The sequence below is a fragment of the Dermacentor albipictus genome, chromosome 9, assembly GCF_038994185.2.
Source record: "Dermacentor albipictus isolate Rhodes 1998 colony chromosome 9, USDA_Dalb.pri_finalv2, whole genome shotgun sequence".
Lineage (NCBI taxonomy): Eukaryota > Metazoa > Arthropoda > Arachnida > Ixodida > Ixodidae > Dermacentor > Dermacentor albipictus.
The window spans coordinates 128,958,805-128,979,406 of record NC_091829.1 but is presented as its reverse complement, the minus strand read 5'-3'; the positions used below and the strand labels follow the sequence as shown (position 1 = coordinate 128,979,406).

The window sequence follows — 20,602 nt, the reverse complement described above, 5'->3', positions numbered from 1 at the left end:
CCGAGTAATTCAAAGTGAAGTCAACAAAATGCTAGACAAAAGCATCATTGAGCCTTCTTCGAGTCCCTGGGCGTCACCTGTAGTGTTGGTTAAGAAGAAGGATGGCACGTGGCGCTTCTGTGTAGACTACCGCCATCTGAACAACATTACTAAGAAAGATGTCTACACGCTCCCACGTATAGACGATGCCCTTGACTGCCTCCACGGTTCCAGCTATTTCTCTTCTACTGATCTTCGTTCTGAATACTGGCAGATTGCTGTTGACGATATGGACAGAGAAAAAAAACGCGTTCATCACACTTGATGGCCCATACCAATTTAAAGTAATGCCGTTTGGATTATGCAACGCCCCTGCCACCTTTGAGCGCATGATGGACTCCTTGCTCCGTGGTTTCAAATGGGCCACATGTCTCTGCTACCTCGACGACGTCATCGTCTTCTCACCCACGTTCGACACTCACCTTGAGCGTCTAACAGCTATACTTGATGTATTTCGAAAGGCGAAGCTGCAACTTCACTCGTCGAAATGTCGTTTCGTCTGCCGCCAAATTACTGTTCTGGGCCACCTTGTTGACGCTTGCGGAGTACAGCCTGATCCCGACAAAAGTCGCGCTGTCCGAGACTTTCCGGTTCCGAAGACAGCCGCAGACGTTCAAAGTTTTGCCGGGCTATGCTTGCACTTTCGTCATTTTGTTCAAGATTTTGCGGCAATTGCTAGACCCCTCACTAATTTTTTGAAGAAAGGCGCACAATTCTCGTGGGGTACTGCAGAAGCCGCCGCCTTCTCTCGTGTCGTCACTCTTCTCTCCTCACAACCCATTCTCGCCAACTTCGACCCTGAGGCCTCTACAGAATTGCGTAGAGATGCCAGTGGTCATGTCGCAGGTGCCCTCTTAGCCCAGCGTTAGTGTGGCCAGGATCACGTTATTGCTTATGCGAGCCGCCTCCTCACACCATCGGAGCACAACTATTCCATTACGGAACGAGAATGCCTTGCTGTAGTCTGGACGGTTGCGAAGTTCTGTCCTTACCTCTATGGTCGCCCTTTTTCCGTAATCACTGACCATCATGCTCTCTGCTGGCTCTCATCCCTAAAAGATCCTACAGGCCGGCTTGGTTGATGGGCTTTGAGACTACAAGAATTTTCGTATTCCGTGGTCTACAAATCTGGCCGCCTGCCCCAAGACGCTGACAGCTTGTCGTGTTACCCTGTTGACGACCCTGACTCCTCCAATATTACCATTGCTGCTTGTGTATTCTCTGTGTTGCAGCTACTTCATTTCGCCAACGAGCAACGTTGTGATGCCTACATCAGAGCACTTATCGACCGTTTTGAACACTCTCCGGCCGACGCCACTCTTCGCCTCTTCATCCTCTGCGGTACTCTGTACCGTCCTAACTGTCATCCGGACGGCTCTGAGTTCCTACTTGTCATACCTAAACACCTCCGCTCAACCGTTCTAGAAGAGCTCCTTGACCCACCAAGGGCAGGACACCTCGGAGTATCTCGAACCTATGACCGTGTACGTCGCCGTTTTTTCTGGCCGCGCCTTGCCCATTCCTTACGACGTTACGTCGCCGCTTGTGAACTTTGCCAACAACGCAAGAAACATTCCCAGCCCCCCGCCGGTTACCTGCAGCCGCTCGACATCCCTGTGGAGCCCTTCCATCGTGCTGGCTTAGACCTTCTCGGCCCATTTCTGGAATCTACTTCAGGAAACAAGTGGGTTGCCATCGCGGCGGACTACGCGACCCGCTACGCCGTAACCCGCGCTCTTCTGACCAGTTGCGCAACTGATGTTGCGGACTTCCTCCTGCATGATATCATTTTGATTCATGGTGCTCCGCGTCAATTGCCAACAGACCGTGGCCGTACGTTCTTAGCCAAATTTATTGACATCATGCGTGCCTGCTCAATACAGCATAAATTTACCACCTCCTACCACCCTCAAATGAACGACCTCACTGAGCGTTTGAACCGCGCCCTTACAGTCATGCTATCTAAATATGTTTGAGACGACCACCGTGACTGGGACCAGGCTCTACCTTACATTACATTTGCGTATAACTCTTCCCCTCTCGAAACTGCTGGCTTTTCGCCTTTTTACCTCTTGTATGGCCGTGAACCCACGATACCACTGGACACTGTGCTTCCGTCCACCACAGCTTCAACTAGCGCTTATGCCCATGATGCTATCGCCCATGCTGACCATGCTCGCCAACTTGCGTGCACTCGTCTACAAGTCTTTCAAGGCAAACAAAAGCAACGCTACGACCTCCGTCACCGTGATGTCCATTTTGTTCCCGGCACCCTCGTGTTGCTTTGGTCACCATCGCGGAAAGTTGGCCTTTGTGAAAAACTGCTTTCCTGCTACACAGGCTCATATCACGTGCTTCGCCAAGTAACCGATGTCACCTACGAAATCGCTCTAGCCACGCCCACTACGTCCTCCGCTGTGACAACCAGTGCCGTTGTCCACGTCGCCCGACTCAAACACTACAACTTTCCACCTGCCTTGGATGTTTAACAACACCGTGATGGCGCTTTTTCCGCCGAGGGGTAGTATTACGGTATCATCGAGCGATGCTTAAGGGACGAGCCGCTGCGAGAACGACGACGAAGTGGGTCTGTGCCCTTGGCGCGGGCGAGTGTCGGCCTGGTGGTCTGGATTCAGTGTAAATACCCTGTATATAGCTTCTTTCATCTGTGTTTTTCCACACGCAATAATATCGTCAAGTTTGCGGCAATAATGTAGCCATGGTCCACTTTGAGGGGACAGAAACAGAGATGGGCGCACATATCTGCCAGTGACATAGAAACACATGGCGGGCATGCTGCGAAAACTGCGGCATTTGTCTTCACTACTATCCTTATACAGCACATTTCTGCTAAGGGTGGGCGAATATCTTAGCTGTGTTACAAGCGTCAGTGTATGAAGAAGGTACACTTCTGACGTATCAGTGTAAACGTGGCTACTATTGTTGCTGCTCGCGATTTCTTGTGTGCCCACGAGTACAGACGAGAGGAATCAATAAGGCGCCTTTTTTGTTGTTGTTCACCACAACCATTATAAAGCTTACAAATAATAGAGCCAAGGCAAGTTTGGTTGTAGTTTTTTTTTTTTCCTGGAAGTGTGGGAAGTGATGAAAGAATGAAAGGCGCATCTGCATAAGAATGTTTGTTGCTTTCAGACTGCTTGGCATGTGTTGAACATTTGTTCGCGTAGCATTCGACAGCATTCAACAGATGGCAAGCGTGATCATCATTAGCTAGACTTGGTACATAGTGCTGCGGCTAGTTCAAGGTGCGATCATTACACGAGTGCGAATATGCAAGTAAATACTGTACATTCCCGGAAAACACAATCTTTCGGCACCAGTGTTCAGTTAATCGCCAAACCGTGATTGTATGATACGTATTCCAGCTGCTGGATGCCATATCGACAAGAAAAGGCGCAAGGCACGCACAATCAAGAATGGTAGTCACCTGCTGCAGCAGCTTCCCCCCAATACTCGCCCAACCATGTCGTGTGATAACACTGGTATGCATTAAGTTTCTTCTTCCAGTACCAGCAAATCTCCTCCTGGGTCCTCGCGCACCGCGTTCGCAGCTATCACCACCAACCCTATTAGAATAAGCATCTTCACTTGTCTGTTTCATAGTGCGTTGCCTATGGTGCCATTGAAAGGGAACTGCATGCGATGATCCAAACGATAAACCAAATGCACCACCATTCCCTGCTGCAGGCAGTGCAAAGGAAGCACCATGTATAGCGACATGATGGCCATCATGTGTTTCCCACCAGGTCGATTTTGTATTTCCCGGCTGTCTTAAAACGCCAAGCAGTGGGAAAATCACAATGCGTGTCTTGGGTTGCTTGGGCCCTACCAGCTCAATGGGTGTCCCCGTCTAGTGCCATGCCGAGGGAGCACTTTTAACACTTCCTGCCAAAATGGCCCACTTGAAGAAGGTGCCGGCCAGGGCCAAATGTGTGGAGCACAAGTGTAAGCTTGCTGAAGTCGTGAAAACGACAATGTGTGGTCTCTTGCTGCAACGATTGAGGCAGCACTTCGCATGACATAAATGTCAACCAAAGTTGCTTCTGTCAATATATTTTTTACGACTTTCTCGGTTAGTACATTTTCTCTCGCATTTCTTTTTTCCAAAATGTTTGAATGAGGTTCTAGTGCCTGTATTGACACATATATTACAGTAAAACCTCGTTAATTCGGATTTCACGGAACCGAAAAAAGTGTCCGAATTAACAGAATGTCAATTTATCAAGGGTATCAAGAAAACAATAAGAAAATTCATACTATGTCAACACGCTTTTATTTATTGAATGAATCGGCAAATCCTGTGTCTATTTTGCACAAAAGCAGTGCAGAAGCTGCAATTCTCGTCGCGTAACTCATTAGCGCTCACAGGAGCAAAGGCCTCGCGACTTCCTTCACAATGCGGCTGCGGCATGCGTCTTCATCAGAGGCATGCTTTTCACTAGTGCACACACATCGCAATTATTTTTTCACCAGTGTTGCCGCCCATCGTGATGCCGACGGTGCTCTTCATCCTTGACAGCTTTCCACTGAGTACAAAGGAAACTAATGTTTGCCGCAACCCTTGTGAACAAAACCACAGCTACTCTCAACGCGATCATGCACGGTGACCTTGCGGTTCTGAAAGTGTGCGGCTGACGCCTGCACTGAGTCGAAACGAAACCATTGTTTGCCGCGATCATGTATGGCAACTGTGCCGTCTGAAGGCACGTGGCAGGTGCGGTGCTAAATGCAGCAGTAAACGCACGAAGAAAGGCTTTATAGGCACAAATAGACATAAGGCCTTCAGGCGTTGGTGACATTCATGTAAGATTTTCACAGATTATGGTGATGCGAACTCCGCCACTTCATTTCCGTCGCTACCATCGCTTTTTGCTCTTTTGCATTGCACATTTGCGGCGCTCCGTGTTCGCCGAGCTCTGAGAGTAGTCCGTATCAATCGATGTGTGACCAAATACGGCCAAATTAACGCAAGTTTCATCACATTAAATAATGCATACGCCTGCCGGGACTAGAAGACCAGTCCGAATTATCTGATTTTCTGAATTAACGAGAGTTGAAATAACGAAGTCTATAGCAGCATATGTGTCCCACTGACACAGTTTGGCTACTAGTCGGCCGAATATTGGCATCAGCATCAGGTCGACCTTTTGTCGGCATCGGTGTTGTGCCAGCCTGTAGTGCGACATACCACATGTTGACTGAATATTATTGTGAACAGCTCAAATTTCTTCCAAAATCTAGCACAGATACCGTGTCATCGGAACTGCTCAGACATGAGTTTTTGCCCTCATTGCACCCTGGAGGCCAACTGCTATTCCATACATATGTGTCGTCTGTGCCATGAACCACCGACGTTATACAAAAGATGGAGGACGCTTAAGCTTCGCTTTGTAGGATGCGATAACATTCAAAGACCCCTGACGGCTTCTCACGCTTCCTGCAACTGGAGTCTATGTAACCGCAATGTTTACTGGGAAACACTGGCCACGAACGCTATGCACGAAGACAGGCTTTGTGGTAGAAACGCGGCCTCTTGCTTGGGCTGTGATGTGGCAGAGGCGACAGCCAGCTGCAGGTATTGCAAGGAACCGGGTGGGGTTGCTCCATGGTCCTTGATAGTCATGTGCCAGCGCGCGCAAATGGTGGATGCTGTGGCCAGTCTGTGAATGCTAGAAATGCTGGAAAAGGGGTTTCTTTGAGTTTTCGCGTAACAGAACTATGTTTTACAATTCAACACTGTCATGTCTCCAGGTTGTGTGTAAGTCGTACTTTATGACTTTGCTGCGTATTTTAGCTTCAGAAATTCAATTAGCTCAGTAGCTTCGTTGCGCCACATGGAGGGCCCAGGTATGGGTGGTTTGAAAATCTTTTTGCCCAAACTACCTCCGACACTGGATTTTCTGCGACACGTGACCCTTAGCGCTCTCACATTACAATGTTTTCAGGGCTTGTCGATAGGGTGCAGCGCATGTGTGCTCGGAGCATGCAAAGGTGCCAATCAAACTGGCCACAGCACCTGCATATTTACAATGAGAAATTTTTAAAAGAAAAGGAAAACTTGTGGCAAGTTTGTGACAAGGTGGTTGTTTATATTGGCAGATAGTATAGGATGTTGAAAGGAGTGCTCAAAAGGACAAATAGTTGAAGTGTTGAACTTATGAGTTTGTTGAGCATATTGTTTTTAAGTAAGATAATCTCCCCCCCCCCTCCCCGCCCCCCCAAAATGTGCATCTTAGCCAACCATTTCTAACACTGACACGAGTGCAATATCTTGGAGATTGACAAACAATTTTCATAGCACCAATTTCTCTTTAGTGCGACGGAAAGCTCACTGGTCAGTGAGCTTAATCATGAAGTGGTAATGTGGAAAACACTGTAAAACATTGCTTATCAAAATTTTTCCATGAGGATTGGAGCATTGGAAACATGCTGGAAACAGTTCCTATTGGCGGCGAGGCGTTACGGAGTCGCCATCTATCGGAAGCACCTTGCTGGCGTAGCATGAGGGATCACGCGGCGCACTCCTCATAGGTTTTGCTGTCAGCGCTCACTGAAAACACCACGCAGGAGCTCTCCCGGACATTTCAGTTAGTACTTTCAATACGAGAGAAGTTTTTTACTGTCTAAATAATAATCTTGGGCAAACTGAAAGCACAGAATCGTTTGCAGACGCTATCTCTTTACTGAATACGTACAGTGAACGCCACTGCGCGCGGTCGCCGCGATGGAGTCCCGAACCGGCTTCTTGTTGAAAGGTAGGCAAATGCTGAGAGCAAACTATGTGAAATATGTTCTTATAGTGTTTGTATAACTAAATGGAGCGCAATAGAATGAAGCCTCAATGCAGCGATCACACAGGTTCGCAGCGACCGAGTGCGCGTCTGCATGCTTGACCGCGCACTGTTTCGCTTTCGCCGCGTGCGCATTTTTGCACCGTGCCATGAGCTTTAGGCCGCAGAATATGAGCATTTGACAGTATACAAGCAACCATTACGGAATCCTGCCTGGTCCTTTGCTTGACAGAAGTCTAAGGTGTTCCTGATTCTATTTGCGATTACCTTAGTAAATAGTTTGTAGGCAACGGACAGTAAGCTGATCGGTCTATAATTTTTCAAGTCTTTGGCGTCTCCTTTCTTAGGAATTATGATTATGTTAGCGTTTTTCCAAGATTCCGGTACGCTCGAGGTCATGAGGCATTGCGTATACAGGGTGGCCAGTTTCTCTAGAACAATCTGTCCACCATCCTTCAACAAATCTGCTGTTACCTGATCCTCCCCAGCTGCCTTCCCCCTTTGCATATCTCCCAAGGCTTTCTTTACTTCTTCTGGCGTTACCTTTGGGACTTCAAATTCCTCTATACTATTTTCCCTTCCATTATCGTCGTGGGTGCCACTGGTACTGTATAAATCTCTATAGAACTCCTCAGCCACTTGAACTATCTCATCCATATTAGTAATGATATTGCCGGCTTTGTCTCTTAAAGCATACATCTGATTCTTGCCGATTCCTAGTTTCTTCTTCACTGTTTTTAGGCTTCCTCCGTTCCTGAGAGCATGTTCAATTCTATCCATATTATACTTCCTTATGTCAGCTGTCTTACGCTTGTTGATTAACTTCGAAAGTTCTGCCAGTTCTATTCTAGCTGTAGGGTTAGAGGCTTTCATACATTGGCGTTTCTTGATCAGATCTTTCGTCTCCTGCGATAGTTTGCTGGTATCCTGCCTGTTGCGTGGGCGCTATCAGAGCTGTTCAAAAATAATTTCATTGTAGAGACTTCAACGCCTATGGGGACTGTGATGTGCCGTCGCGACGATTCAGTCTTTTTTTTTTCCTAAATTCTTGGACGTTTCAATATTATTTCTCGAGTTGCGTCACACTTTATGTTTATCGGTGTTCTCAGCATGCGATTTCCCGCTCCTTCTTTTTTTGTAATCCAGGGCGTTAATTCATAACACAAACATGACCATATGCCATGCTTTTTTTTTTAAATGTGCTTCTGACCCCTCCCTTTCCACTCCAGTGAACTTGCCAGTATCTATAGCATCGACAAGTTCATAGACCAAACCATCATGACATTAGTCGGGCAGCGGACTCGGGCGAGCGTCTCAGTGCGCGTTTTCCGAACATCGCAGTCCCAGCGCTGTAACAGAAATCTTCCTCACATTTGTGCTTGCTGCATACCCGAGTTGTAGCCGATGGCTGTCTGCCAGTTTTATGTTTCGCGAGCCAAGCTTCATGCAGCTTCTTGTCCTGTGGTTGCGTATGAATAAGGGTGACACTGGGCTCAGTTGCGTACGTCTGGCACTGCGGCACCAGGCAGTAGCCTACCATGATGCACGCCTTCAAAGGCAGCCACTACATATTGTAGTGCTTCCAATCGTAAAGGAGACACTCTGAGTGGGAAAATCTCACCACTAAATGAGGGCCGCAGCATACGAGAAAAATTAAACTCTCATTTTCATCTCGCTTTGGCCCTCCCGAAGCAGCCGACGCAGCCGCTATGTCAATGTGATCCGTAATAGCAAGCACGTCACGCTGACGGTGGCGCCAGCTTTTCCAGTGGTGGAGCTCGAGGCCAATTTGCCCTATTGCGCCTATAGGTGAGCGCAATGGGGATTATACACCAGCATTGGTGGGACGCAGACAAGTGCGGCTATAGCGGTGAGAAAGTATTGCTCTGTTTATCAAGCTGATGTTCCTGCTATACATGCTTTCCAAAGTGGTAAATAATTTCTACTATACCGTACTTACAGTCGCCGACTGTTTATTCGGACCTCACAGGGACTGCGAAAATGTCCGAATAAACAGGTGTCCGAAAAAGAAGATTAAGGGGAAGAAAATGAAATACTTTATTTCCACGCACTTATTCGGGCTCGGCTTTAGGCTTGAATAAATCGTGAATGCGCCGTTGCACGCTGTTCCGTTTATGCGCAATCAGATGAGCCTGAATCTCTGAGAGGGTCGTACGGTCACTATAGGCGGCTGAAAGCACAGTCACTGCTTGTACACGCTCCGCATGCGACGGCAGCATAGCACATGGTGCGTCATCTTCTGACTCGGTCATTGTCTGGTGGTGCAGCAAAAACCTGACGAATGATCTCGCCATCGTTGAGTTCTGCGCATGTCAGTATAGCAGTGTCGGCACCTGTGAAACTGTCAAATGAGACGGTGTTCGGAATCGCAATGCAACCACTGTGCAAGTCTCGGCAGAACATTTTCCGCATTGGTAGGGAGCACATTGGAAGGCGACAAATCTTAGGCCTCCTGGCACCTGCTTGCTGGCATTCCCCAGCGCAGTCTGCGCAGGCACTGTCGGTGCCATTAGACACTTGACGCGCTGTTTCCGTATGCCGCGTTGGATCACCGGAACCTCGACACAGAACACAAAGCAAACACCACCATGCCGACACCAGTCGCACAAACGAAAAACGTGCCTTACTCGCAGCGTCGTGCGCAAAGAAACAACTTAGCTGCTGGATTGTCTTGACATGGCTTACTACGTAAGCTGAAATCGGAACTGCTGTAGAGCCACTCTATCGAACCAGGCAGGAACGATGATGATGAGCGGGAATTTGCAGTAGCGCCACATCGTGGGGCAGCAAGGAGGCTCCGTTCAAAACAAAAATGGCGTTCAGCAAGTCAAACCATGCACCGGTCAGAGTCGGTGCGTGGTGCTCTCGATCGAGTTGGCTCAAGGAGTGTCCGAAAAATCAGACGAGAGGTTGCAAGGTGTCCGAACTTTCTGCAGTTTTTATACATTATGGTCTATGGGAAGAATGGCGGTGGTGTGAAGCAGACCGAATAGTCGAGCATGTCCGAATTTTCGGAGTCCAGAAAACCGGTCAGCGACTGTATTTAAATCTAGGCTGAGAGTTTAGGCTAGTGTCATATACCATACTCTAGGGTCGGCTTAGATTCGGGGTTATTAAAAAACGCGCCAGTTTTTAATTGCAATTGATAAACATGGTGTATAGCTAGCACCATCTAGACAAGTCAGTATTGCAGCCGCTACTAGCCGTGTCAGTAGCAAACTGAAGTACACGAGTGACGTTGCCATTTTGACTTGTCTCATATCGGAGCTGGTTCTTTTTCCTGTGCTATCAGTGTGTAGCGTGGAGTTATCGTAATCGCACCAAACAGGTGGTGCCACTATAGTGCCGCTTTCAAAGTTTACTAGCCGCAGAGGCATCGTCAAACGTTCAAGCCAGGCGGGACTTCGGCATCTATGAGAAAAACGTCCGTCGTTGGAGGGGTTAATGGGACATGCTTTTTTGCAAGCACTGCAACGATAATGGCATTTACTGTTCGAAGATGACAGCAATAAGGAAGATAGTGACGAGGCTAGCAGCGATGATGTCATAGAATGAGCTCGACATGGTCATTATTCAATAAACGCTGTTCTCATTTTGTGAACGCTGTCCTTGCTTTTTTGTTCAACCTACTTTTGAGGCAAGTTTTTTTTTTTTTTGCTTCGGATTTTTGGGGCCGGCCTAGATTCGACGAAATAGGGTAATAGCTATGAGTTTTCATGGTTTCCAGTGCAGCAGCTTTGGTCACTAACCGGTTGAGTGTTCTTCTTTAGCAAAGCCAAGTTATGTTTTCCAAAGTTAAACAATGCTTTTACATGTGATACGCAGTTTAGCTTGTTGCCATAGTCACGCGTGTGCTGATATCATGGTGCTGGGACCCATTTATGGCACAACGAATCGAAAACATTTTATTTCTCATAGAGAGACCTCACAACTCTGGGTACTTGCAAATTCGTACGTGTGCAACAGCACATTAGCCAGCATGCATTGTGGCATGCGTGTGCCATTTTTAGTGCAGACTTATTTTACTTAATACGCATAGAATAATGTGCAAATGTCTAATAATGTACAAACTGTTAATTTAAGCAATAACTATACTCAATAATAGCAGTCTTATGTATATACATAAAGTATTCTCATATACATCCGAAGTAACAAGATCTCACTGCCAGGCTGTGCCACTTACTGGTTTTCTAGATTTACTGGTTTTTCTAGAAGACTGATTTATAGATTTAAAATCATAATTCCTGCTTTAATTGGGAATGATGTGCTGGATTCTACAAATCATGGTTATCTCACTTCCATCAACATCTCGCAACACATCCTGGCCAGTTGTCAGTCCCTTTGAACGGACACTAAAGTGGTGAGGTGGCTAAAGGGGCAGTGTGTCGGGCGCCGTATGCGCGCCGTGGAGGAGGAGCGCATAAAGTGCAATGAAAATATTGACCGCTGCCAGGGTTCGGGGTGCCGTCATTGTCCGGAGCGCGTAGGATTCCCAGTGCGGCGACCGTGCGCACTTTGAGCTACCTCGCTTGCATGCAATGTGTTCACGGTATTCTAGAAGTGCACTGTTTACTGAACACGTTACTTCATTGTCTGAGCTTTGCAGAGGTGGGATGCCGCAGCGTCGTGCTTTTGAAAGCAGGTATGTATTGTGTACGGGGCTGAAAAATTGGCACGATTCGTATGTGGCAGAAAAAGTGTAGTTTCTTGCAGCTCCGAGGGATGCTTTGCGATAGAAGAAGTTGGCCCACAGTATAAAACGGAGATACGCAGAACTTGCGACTGCGTCGTATGTAAACATCACTTTGATGCAGCTAGTTGTCGAAAAAGCACTTGCCACTGCATAATCAATGGTGGAAATCGTGGAAATACCGTACGATCAGTCAATTGCACCTGTCACCGGATTCCGTTCCGCGTTTCCGTATGCACCGAAATAGTATGCAGAAGGGAATAAAAGCTCTGTGAAAAAGAAACTAGTGAAAACTGGTGCTGCTAGCTTTCAGAGATGTTATTCCATGTTACCTGCCACGGCAGCCTATACAGTTCCTGTGGTGTCGTGCTGCCGGGCTCGAGGTCGCGAGTTTGATTCCGGAGCAGAGAACGCATTCATGTGGAAATGGAATGCTCATGCACAATGCGTAGGGTGCACATTAAAGAACCTCAAGTGATCTAATTAACAGGGAGTCCCTGCTGCGGCGGGTCTGACATAATTAGATCATGGCTTGGGCACGTAAAACTACATAATTTAAGTTTAAATTGTAACATTCTATATCACAGCTGCGGTTCATGGCAAAACTTAAGTGCACACCAAGGATGCACCACCACTGTTTATTCCAGAAAAGGTTTTTGCTGTGCATATTGCAGCGTGCATGACAAATGAAATGAACTGGGCACTATAACAGAACACGAATCAGTTAACAAATACACAGGAAAAAAATGCAAAACAAAGGTCAAACGAAAGCACTGCACCACGTAGCTATCACTTAATCGCAGAATCTACGTGGATGATAATTCTATTTCTGTGGGAGAGCTATTCAGGGCTGATTGGTGCAACCTGAGCATGCCTTTTCTTTTATATGATACTCTTATTTTGCTCGTCAGCTGGTCTGGGTGGTGCCGAACAGCATTTGTCGCAGTGCATTGCTAAATGTAAGATTGAAGTTGCAAAATTTTTTAGTTGCGGATGACACCATTGCAGTATAGGTGTAAACCAAACAAAACAGGAATAACAGTATTTTATCTAGTACTCGGCTTTGCTCAATCCGATGCATGCACTGACGAAGAAACAAAGGCACATCGCACCGTGTGTCAATGTTCTCCTGGCTGTCACTGCCCGCCCCGCTTTTCACACTTTTTGCACACACATGCAAAGCTTGGCGAATGGGTAAAAGCACATGCACAATGTATACAAAAATGACGAACTTGCAAAGAGAAAGTGAACAGGTAGCCTGCATTCAGCTGAACGCACTCCGGGCACATACTGAGCTCTTGAAGACTGGTGCCATCTTTCATTGCCAATTTGTGCAGTTCCCACCCATCACATTGCCCCTTCTAGCCACTGTAGCTAAAGGAACAAGACAGGTTGAGTCACTGCACAGAAGCCACTTTCGCTGTGAGTGGAGGCTTGGTTTGGATTGAGTTAATGCACTGGCTCACTACGACGTCACGAATGTTTATGGCATCTAATTGGGTCTGGTTAATTTTTATCTGTAGAGATGGACTAATAAAGGAGCCAAAGCATGAACTTGGGAAGCTGCGATGATTTTTACTGAGGCGCAGCAGCCCAGATAGATACTTTGGAATCCATGACATCATGTCATGGGGTTTTTAGCGCAAAACTAAATGAAATGGAAGTTTGGATTTCATCCGTTACTCATTCTTTTTTTTCTTTTTTTTTTTGTAATAAACGCCGTCAGCCAAAGCTGACTTAGTCTAGTGTGCTGTGCTGACCCTCTTATCCCTCTCCTCTCCCAATGCAGCGCGAGTGGAAAGGCAAGGACAAGAAGCGACATCGTAAGGAAGGTCGCAAGAAGCGCTGCTTCATCTTATAGGACGGTGAGTGTGTGCACAGCACAGCCAGGTGTGGTGAAAATAGTTTCTCGACACGTTACCTAGAGGGAAATTTGGTGCTGCTGTGCTATGATATGCTTGGGAATGCCAGTACAGTAAAACCTCGTTAAACCGTACTCACTGAAACAGTAGTTTGTTTTAAAAGTAGTAAAGTCAAATCCTCGACTCAGCGGCCATTGAACATCATGTGTTTGGTATCCGCATAAACCATACCAGCATATTGCTTAAGTATCGGTTAATACATACTGATTCCACTTTTCGTTGCGCAAATCGGCAGTGCATCGTCTCCATCAGGCGGCCCGGCAGAACAAGCTTCAGAGATAGAATAATGGCCTCCAAGTGCCCTGTGTGTTTGCGCGTGAAGCCACATCAACATCTACATCATTTCGACGCGGTGCCAGGGAGCGTTGTGGCGTCGTGCAATCAAGGACTCGCATCATGCCAAAGCTCGCATAAAAAAGAAGCCGGGTGCTCAGCAAAGAAGAAAAAATTAATACATCATTCGTGCTATCGAACGTGACATGAAGAAGTCGGTGCTGGCACAAGACGTGGATCTACTGTTGACTACGGGGTCTGGCATTTGGAATACGAAGTTGCTCGGCAGCGCAGATGCGACCACGAAGAGATGTCAGCTACGAGGTTCGACTTTTCGCCATCGCTGCCTCTGTTGTTGAAGTGTCGCTTTGTGACAGTGATAAGGATGACACGAAAAGCGACAGCATAGGCGATTCAGGCCCGACAGTGGCAGAAGCTGCGCTTTACATCGGCTTCGTGAATGCAGTCATCGGGACGAGAACAGCACCCCGCAATGAAAAGGTGCCCCATGACTTCTGCAATGCTGCCGCACCTGTGCCCGGAGAATATGCAACGCCAACAAGGAAACTGCCATGCGAGTATTTGCCGAGAAGAGGGGGCTGGTTGAAAAGCTGGCTCACAGCTTCAGTAGGTTTGAGGCTGCTGTCATCACTGCTAGGCCGCTGCGGCATCAAACGAAAATAACACTTTTGTTTTGCAAAGTGAATAAATACTGCATGTTTTTTCCCCTTTCATTACACTCTCTGAGCTCCACTTTTGACAGGTAAGTGGGCGATCTAATGCTATTTCGGTTAAACAGTAGTATCGTGTAGTACATACTTTTTCCGAGCTCCAGTCAACTACGGTTTAACGAGGTTTCACTGTATATTGTGACTTCGGATTGGCATCGTTCTCGGAGAGCCAGGACACCTTGAAGGACGTGCCTGGCAAACATCATTCTGTGTATCGCAATGATTCATTCTTCACCAAAACAGTGTGTAAAAGCTGTTTTAGCTTTATTATTACACAATAAACATGTTTCGTTTTTGTTATGAGAACATGTTATTGCACATACAATTTTTTTATTCTATGAAACGTGAAAAGTGTCAGCGGGCTGCTAAAGTTGGAGGACAGACAAGATTCGCACTAGCTTTAGAACAGTTTGTCATTTGTTCTTGCTTTCTTCACTTGGTTGTGCATTGTAGGTGAGTAAACTTCATTGGAAGGTGTAATAAGGGTGAATTAAAAGATTTTATGAAGATTTTACTTTAGGAATGCGCCATTTGTGTAGCCATATCCACGTTTTAGGTGAAGCCTTTTAAAACACCAGCCAACACAAGTTTCGCAGACGTGTACCATCATTCCCATGACAGCAGAATGCCCTTTAGGAATCTCCCATAGATGGTGCCACCAGATTTCCGTGTAGGTGTTATAGTGAGAAACTATGGGTGGAACACATTGCGCAAATATTGCAGTCTAGCTCATTTGTAGTCCCAACTAGGCCTAAGGTTTATTTCAAGTACCTCAAGGTAAAATAACATTAGGTTATAAGGGGAGAATGGTATGAGAAATTGCATACGAAAATTTGGTAGTTCCTGCTTATATTGGCACGTGTACTTGTCTTTATCGGGCGACCACGTTTCGCCGCCTAACAAATGTTATTGCACAGCGCGGGATGCACCTGCATGTATCCGAAGTTTCTGGAAAGCTATCGATGCTTCTATCCGCTGTCTGTTGTCGCCGAACCTTGTGTTATCTGAGTTCATCGCGTGACGCGAATGGTGTAGAACCTTGTGGAAGACACGCAGGTCCCAGCGATTAGTCTGGAACATTCGACGACTGCTGTATAAAAGCAGACGCGCTTGACCCGTTGATCAGATTTCGATGACAGCCGATCGTGTTTGCCGCTACCGTTTTTCTTTGAGTGTAGCCTGTTTTTGAGGGCACAAGTTTGCCCAATAAAATGCTCGTTTCGTTAATCACAGTTTTGCTGCCTTCTTAACTGTCACTACCACGTGACAATATAGTATTAGTTACAAGAAATAGAAAAAACAGAAATATTCATTTATACTACTTAAAATGTAAAAGGGTGGCTCCTTGGGCTGTTTGATAAACATTCTTTGGATAAGGAAAAATCCTTCGTAGTGTGGAAGGCATAGGAAGGAAGAAAGAAGGCGACAGAACGGATCCCACAATCGCAACTCGGTGCTTGGTGCGAGTGTGCCAGTTGGTTGTGTTTTCTTGCAGGCCCATTGGACGCAAAGTGGCCTTAGAGCATGCAATGCAGGAAACGTATATACAGTCGCTCGCATATATGGAACTCCTAAAAAAGAAACATGGAAACTGGTTATATACAGTGCAATTTAGTATAGAGCTTCTGAAGAATTGGACAAGACAAACGCATACCATTTGTAATAGTATTTTATTGACAAAATGGCCTTATTTCAGCCATACTGTGGCACGAAATAGTCCCAAATCTTTCTTCTGCTTCAATATTTTCGTTGCCTGGAGGAGCACATTTTTTTCTCCTCCGAGGAATCTGAGAAGCTGAGGCTGCAGCTTTCCACGTTCGTGCGGTAGTGCCTAAAAAGGACAAGCTCATGTGTCACGTTGAAGCAGGTGGGCGCAGCGAGCAGTATCAGACAGCACCAAGTGTTCCCTTCACTCCCGTCTCTATTAACAATCGTGAAAAAAAGTCTGCGATAAAGTCCTCATTCTCACTCAACCATGGTTGCTGCACTTTGGTCTGCGGACACAAGCTTGTTGATAACTCACCCGTCAATGGCTTCTGGGAAATGCTGACAACTCGCTGATACCGACTTCATTGCACTCGTTGGAATGGTGTTGTCAATGGGAATGCGGAAATTGGCAGGACAAGAGCAGTTTTCATCATTTCCTTCATCGTGTCGGCTTAGGGTGCTGCAGTGACGTTAATTTCCAACTTCGTGGTGAACAGCAGAGTCTGCCATTTCACGCCAACCATCGCACAAAAACAAAGGCAACACGTGGAAAAACAAAACAATAAAGCAACGGCATGTATCACAACAAACGTGCAGAAAAACAAACTACGATGACGAGAAACCATAGAAACTGATTGGCTTATGAGTAAGGTTTGCGGGGCAGGTCAGGATCATTTTTGGTAGGGGGTGCCAGGCTGTGGCGCCAAGGAGCCATGCAGATGCAGCACGGCTAAACCACTTTTTCTGACGGGGTGTTGGTGGCCGCCGCGTGGGAAAGCCAACTTCTAGGGCAGTTTCATGCTATATACTATATTGGTAGTAGCTGATACTTTTGTTCGTAGCCATTTAACCTATATATTCTCATTGTAAATTTACTTTGTTGAGAAATTGTTCGGTGAAGGGATAATTGCATGTTGCCAGGTTCGATATAGTCAAGTCAACTGTACATACAGTAAAACCCTGCTGTTGCGTTCTTTGGTGCTGCATTTTCCTGGCTGCTACATCGTTTTCGACAAGTCCTGGTATAGCTCTAATATTGGGATCCAATGCATTGGGAACCCCACTGCTGTGTCGCAACTGTGGGACTGTTCCTGTATTATACGTTGCGAACTGCCACTCCACACCAGTCCGAGCGGCCTTGTTGACTTCTTATGTATTTTGGCTGGCTTGACAATTGGATTGGCCACCCAAAGTGCCGGAGGTGACACCTATGACGTATTTTTGGTTTCCTCCAGCAAATGTATGGCCTCTGAAATCTGCATTTGCTATCTAAAGATGGTGTCTATGGCTTGTTTAGGCCCTAAAATTAGTCCTGGCGCATGCATAGTATGCGCCAAAATATGTTCCGTATAAAGCCTAAGGGTGATTCACCGTCACTGCGCCTTATGCTGTATGTGCAAACGAAAGCATGCAAGGGGAACCGACAATCACGGCTCAACCTCGTGCATGCCAGGAAAGTGGGGAGGAAGCTTCGCGCCATCTTCAGCCACGCTCGAGGCACTGGGGGGAGGGCAGGGGGAGGGGGCAGTGTTGTACTCCGGCATCAACTGTGTACAGCGTGGCCACGGGCCATCTCTTCAAAGTGATCTGCGTTGGGGGCAGAGCTTAGGTATGCCAACAGCTCATACCATTGTGTGTGCTCCAGAGAAAAGACGGGGAATGCGGGAGATGCAAATTCAAGACGATGAGCAAAACGTGAACAAGGTGAATGCAGGAGCCAACGTTTCGACAAGTGGGCTTGTCTTCTTCAAGGCCTTGAAGAAGACCTCACTTGTCGAAACGTTGGCTCCTGCATTCACCTTGTTCACGTTTTGCTCATCGCCTTGGGTGTGCCGTGTTTTTGCCAATCAATTTACATTGACGCCACAGACAGCACGAAGGTCACTTTGCTCGTTGCTGCCGTCGCACTTCCCCACGCTAGCGTTCTGACAGCAAGTGTCAACAGTCATCAAGTGTGATGTGTTCATGTTTGCCTGTGCGAGCTGATACCCATGCTTGTTCATATAGTTAATAAGCAAATGTTTGTAAGTTTGTGCAGACAGTAAAACTACTACTATCCTTACTTTGTCTAGCTGTCTAGTAATTTGCTATTGCAATCAAGGCTACACCTTTTGGGTGAAACTGCAACTTTTTTTATAACGGAACAATTGTGTGTAGTTCACCACTACTCTCATTTCTCAATTTTTCAGATTTCTCGGCTCTTACATTTTTTCTTCTTTTTCTCTTTACTTTTTTACAGCCCCGTGAAAAACTTATCAGTGGGGTTCTACTGTATACAGATAGTAGTAGCACTATCTTGGTGGCTGTCCAGGTTAGATTATGCTGCAGACGTCTAGTGTTTGTCTGCGACACTACTAGTGGTTCCTCCGGGCTGTTTTTCAGTGTACACCAGTGTACTTTAGAGACTTGGTCATCAGTGTGTCTATTTGCACTTGCCAAAGTAGCGTTGTTTTACATGCTCATGCAATGAGATATTTAAGCAACAACTGGTCTCATCAATATATGATGTGTCATACGATGAATAAATACAATGTACAGCTCTTTTAACAGGTGTGGCATACTGGTTCACAGCAGTGCTGAGTGAATCACTGTTGTGGAAGCAGGTCTGGGCAGGTATTGGTGTTGTTCCTTGGTGTTCCCGTGCACCGACATGCAAGGTCAAACTAGTTTGAGTGTAAGCTGGGCACTGATGTTGTTTTCCCTGCATTGCAGGTGGGTGCATAGCTACCAAGGACATCGTTGGACCTTTGTTGCCATACCAGCAGGAGAGGACAGCCTGTTGCAAACTGTTAAGGATGTGCAAGGGGGTACCTTTTGGGGTAGCCAGCTTGCAGCAGACTGGAGGACTGGCCACGATGTGTGCTCTGCCGTGTGTCTCACAGCGACCCTGTTCTAATTACGTGCTGTGTTTATCTGTGTCGTCCACTTCACGGGCGGTCTAGTAACGTGAAGCAGCAGGTGCTGCATTGTCTTACATTTTCACCACATGCATGTTCAGTTGGATGTTGCCTGCCTGTGACAAACTTGTTAACCCCCTTTTCCTATGTGTCCCCAGTTTATCGAGCCATTTCTTTTTGTGCTGTCTTTCTGTCGGGCTGGTTTCTTTTAGCTTCTCACCCGCCAGAGTACCTTTCTGTGTTTTGTGGCGGGTTCTTATGCATCCTGGTTGGTTGCACACTGTTGGCTGGGGGTGGGCGATGTGATGTTCCAAGCTGGCCCTCGTGATGCAAAGCCCTGCTCCTAGTGCTTCCCAGGTGAACGCCAACGGCCAACTTTTGGAATTGAGTGCGCAGCAAACTCTGGCCTCGGCACATCTAACTGTGAATGTTTGGTCTTGACTTCTCTAGTGTTTGTCCAATAATGTAGCCAACTGTTTGTTCCTAATGTTTATTTCGGTTACATTTTCTGCCATGGTGTGAAGCTCTTGCCCTGGCAGAGCTAACTGTAGCTGACTCATGGTGCGAAGCAATTCCTTGTGTGCACTTTGGCTTGCCCAAGCGTTGTTGCTTTCTCGGCCGTTCCACGCCTACCACGGTGGCAGCAGTAGCTTTTAATTCGTGCCTCTGACCTTTTCGTGGCTACACAAAAACGATGCATTGAAATTGCATGATGATTGCCAAAGCTGGTAAGACTCGACAAACCAAAGCATGTGAGGGATGTGATGCCAACAAGACCTACCAGGTCTCGCTTAGTTTGTATGCTAGTGTCACAAGCGTGAATGCCCGGCTTTGGATTTACTGCCTCTTCCCCTTTCTTGATTGCTGTTGTGTGTCAATGGCATGGCAAGGGTTCATGACATTCAAATTGTGCACGATGCCACTCCTGTCATTGTTTCATGCCGTTGGAATCGAGTCATACAGCACAAGCCTCACTTGTATAAACTGTTTTTTAACACTACTGTTCTGCCTCTGTGTTTTATTTTGGGGCATGCGCTATACTTATTCAAAAGGCATGGCTCAGCTCTGGTCGGTCAGACCTCGAGAGGGTGGATGTTGTTGGCAAACCCTACAAATAAACGGACACAAACGATACAAAGCCAAGGAAATAATGGAAGCTTATCACAAATTTAACCGTCATTGATAATTTGTAATTGCAAATTTGAATTTAGAGAACGCCATGCTTTTCTTAGTTTCATATGGTTGTTAATGAATGTTGAGCCCCTCAGTGTTGATTGTTCTTGTCCGCAGACATGCACAAGTATGAGCAGTGGAGTATAGTGCGTTATCTTACATCTAGCACCCGTCAGAAGTTAATGCGTGCATTTGACTGGTTTTTTGGTGCAGTGCAGATAACCGATGGTCATTAAGGGTTACGAACCGCTGCGGTTGCTCAGTGGCTATGGTGTTAGGCTGCTAAGCACGAGGTCGCGGGATCGAATCCCGGCCACGGCGGCCGCATTTCGATGGG

The 20,602-nt window shown here is 46.7% G+C and overlaps 1 protein-coding gene across 1 annotated transcript in view; it reads left to right on the top strand.

The window, feature by feature from the left end:
* Nucleotides 1-20,093, top strand: part of Ras85D (ras-like protein 1) — a 135,751-nt gene extending 115,658 nt beyond the window's left edge. The window contains exons 8-9 of the mRNA XM_065452529.2: nucleotides 13,352-13,427; nucleotides 18,908-20,093. Coding sequence (XP_065308601.1) covers nucleotides 13,352-13,423 — 72 coding nt within the window. The 3' untranslated portion in view covers nucleotides 13,424-13,427; nucleotides 18,908-20,093. The remainder of the gene's footprint in view (nucleotides 1-13,351; nucleotides 13,428-18,907) is intronic.
* The last annotated feature ends 509 nt before the right edge of the window (nucleotides 20,094-20,602 follow it).